At 66.8% G+C, this 1,172-nt stretch overlaps 1 protein-coding gene across 1 annotated transcript; it reads left to right on the top strand.

Annotated features, from left to right (window-relative positions):
• Window positions 1-354: 354 nt before the first annotated feature.
• LOC126992533 (uncharacterized) lies at window positions 355-849 on the top strand. The gene has a single exon (XM_050851341.1). The coding sequence runs from the start codon at window positions 355-357 to the stop codon at window positions 847-849; it is 495 nt and encodes a 164-aa protein (XP_050707298.1).
• The last annotated feature ends 323 nt before the right edge of the window (window positions 850-1,172 follow it).

Raw genomic sequence — 1,172 nt, 5'->3', positions numbered from 1 at the left:
GCACTTCCCGGTCCTCCCACCACCGGGCGCATCTCGCGGCAACGCTGCTCCGGCTGTGCCACCGCCCGCCACGCCTCCTCCACCGCCCGCCACGCAAACGCAAGCGGCCTCCACCTCAACACCTGCCCCGCCCCCACGCCCGGCGTCCGCCTCGGGCCCCTCCGTGCAGCATAAGAACATAAGAACATAAGAACGCAGGAGTCTGCAAGAGGCCGGCAGGCCTGTACGAGGCAGCTCCTTTTAACTCACTCCCGATCTGCCTCCACCGGCCTTCCCCCAGCGCGTAAGGCGTAGGAGGAACCGCGGGCCGCCCCCCCCCCCCCCCCTGAGCGCCATGTCCCTGAGCGCCATGTCATGGTCACCTGGGCTGCGCTAGAAGGGATGCTGACGGGCTTCACTCTGGCGTTGACCGGCCTCCTACAGCTTACACCGGACGAGGCGACGCTACGAGTAATCGCGAAGGCGACGGTGGAGGAATGCTTCCACACCGTAGCTAGTCCGGCCGCGTCTCCCGCCACCCCGCTGCAAACTCCAACTGCTGAGCCTCCAACTGCGCAGACCCGAGCCAGCGATGACTCTCCACCTCCCGTGGGGGAGGCCCGCATGGAGGTTGACACGCCCTCCCGGTCCTCCCAGCCAGCGGTGGCACCCGCCGTCTCGGTGGCCCAGCCGGCGCAGGCAACCCAGACCGCCAAGCCTCGCTCACACATCCCAGTGCGGGCGGCTCCAACCCGCTCCCGCATCCCGCAGCCCAATCGCATGGTGACCCCGAAGCGCCGGAGGCCGTCCCCCTCGCGCGCGGCGGCCCCTGTGACCACCCCGGGGGCCTCCTCGGCGACCGGCCGCTAAGCGTACTGCAGTGGAACGTATGCGGCGTTCGCGGCAAGGTTAACCTCCTGAGAGCCGCGATCGGCACCGACGGCTTTGATGTCATCTTATTTATTACAGGAGACTCTCCTTCGGGAAGTCCAGTCGGTGCCTTTTAAGGGCTACAGGGCCTTTTACCTCCCTGCCGTCGCCGGTGCGGCGCGTGGGTGTTCTATCTTGGTCAGGGATGTACTTCCCTGTTCTCGAGTGCATCGCCCCGTGCAGTCATGGTGACCTTGCCGAGCGCGTGTGTCGCGTTCTACTGCGTGTATATCGGGCCACGTGCCGAGCCCGACTTCACCGAT

This window comes from Eriocheir sinensis, unplaced genomic scaffold (assembly GCF_024679095.1).
Source record: "Eriocheir sinensis breed Jianghai 21 unplaced genomic scaffold, ASM2467909v1 Scaffold487, whole genome shotgun sequence".
In the NCBI taxonomy this organism is placed as follows: Eukaryota; Metazoa; Arthropoda; class Malacostraca; order Decapoda; family Varunidae; genus Eriocheir; species Eriocheir sinensis.
This window is presented reverse-complemented; position numbering and strand designations above follow the sequence as displayed.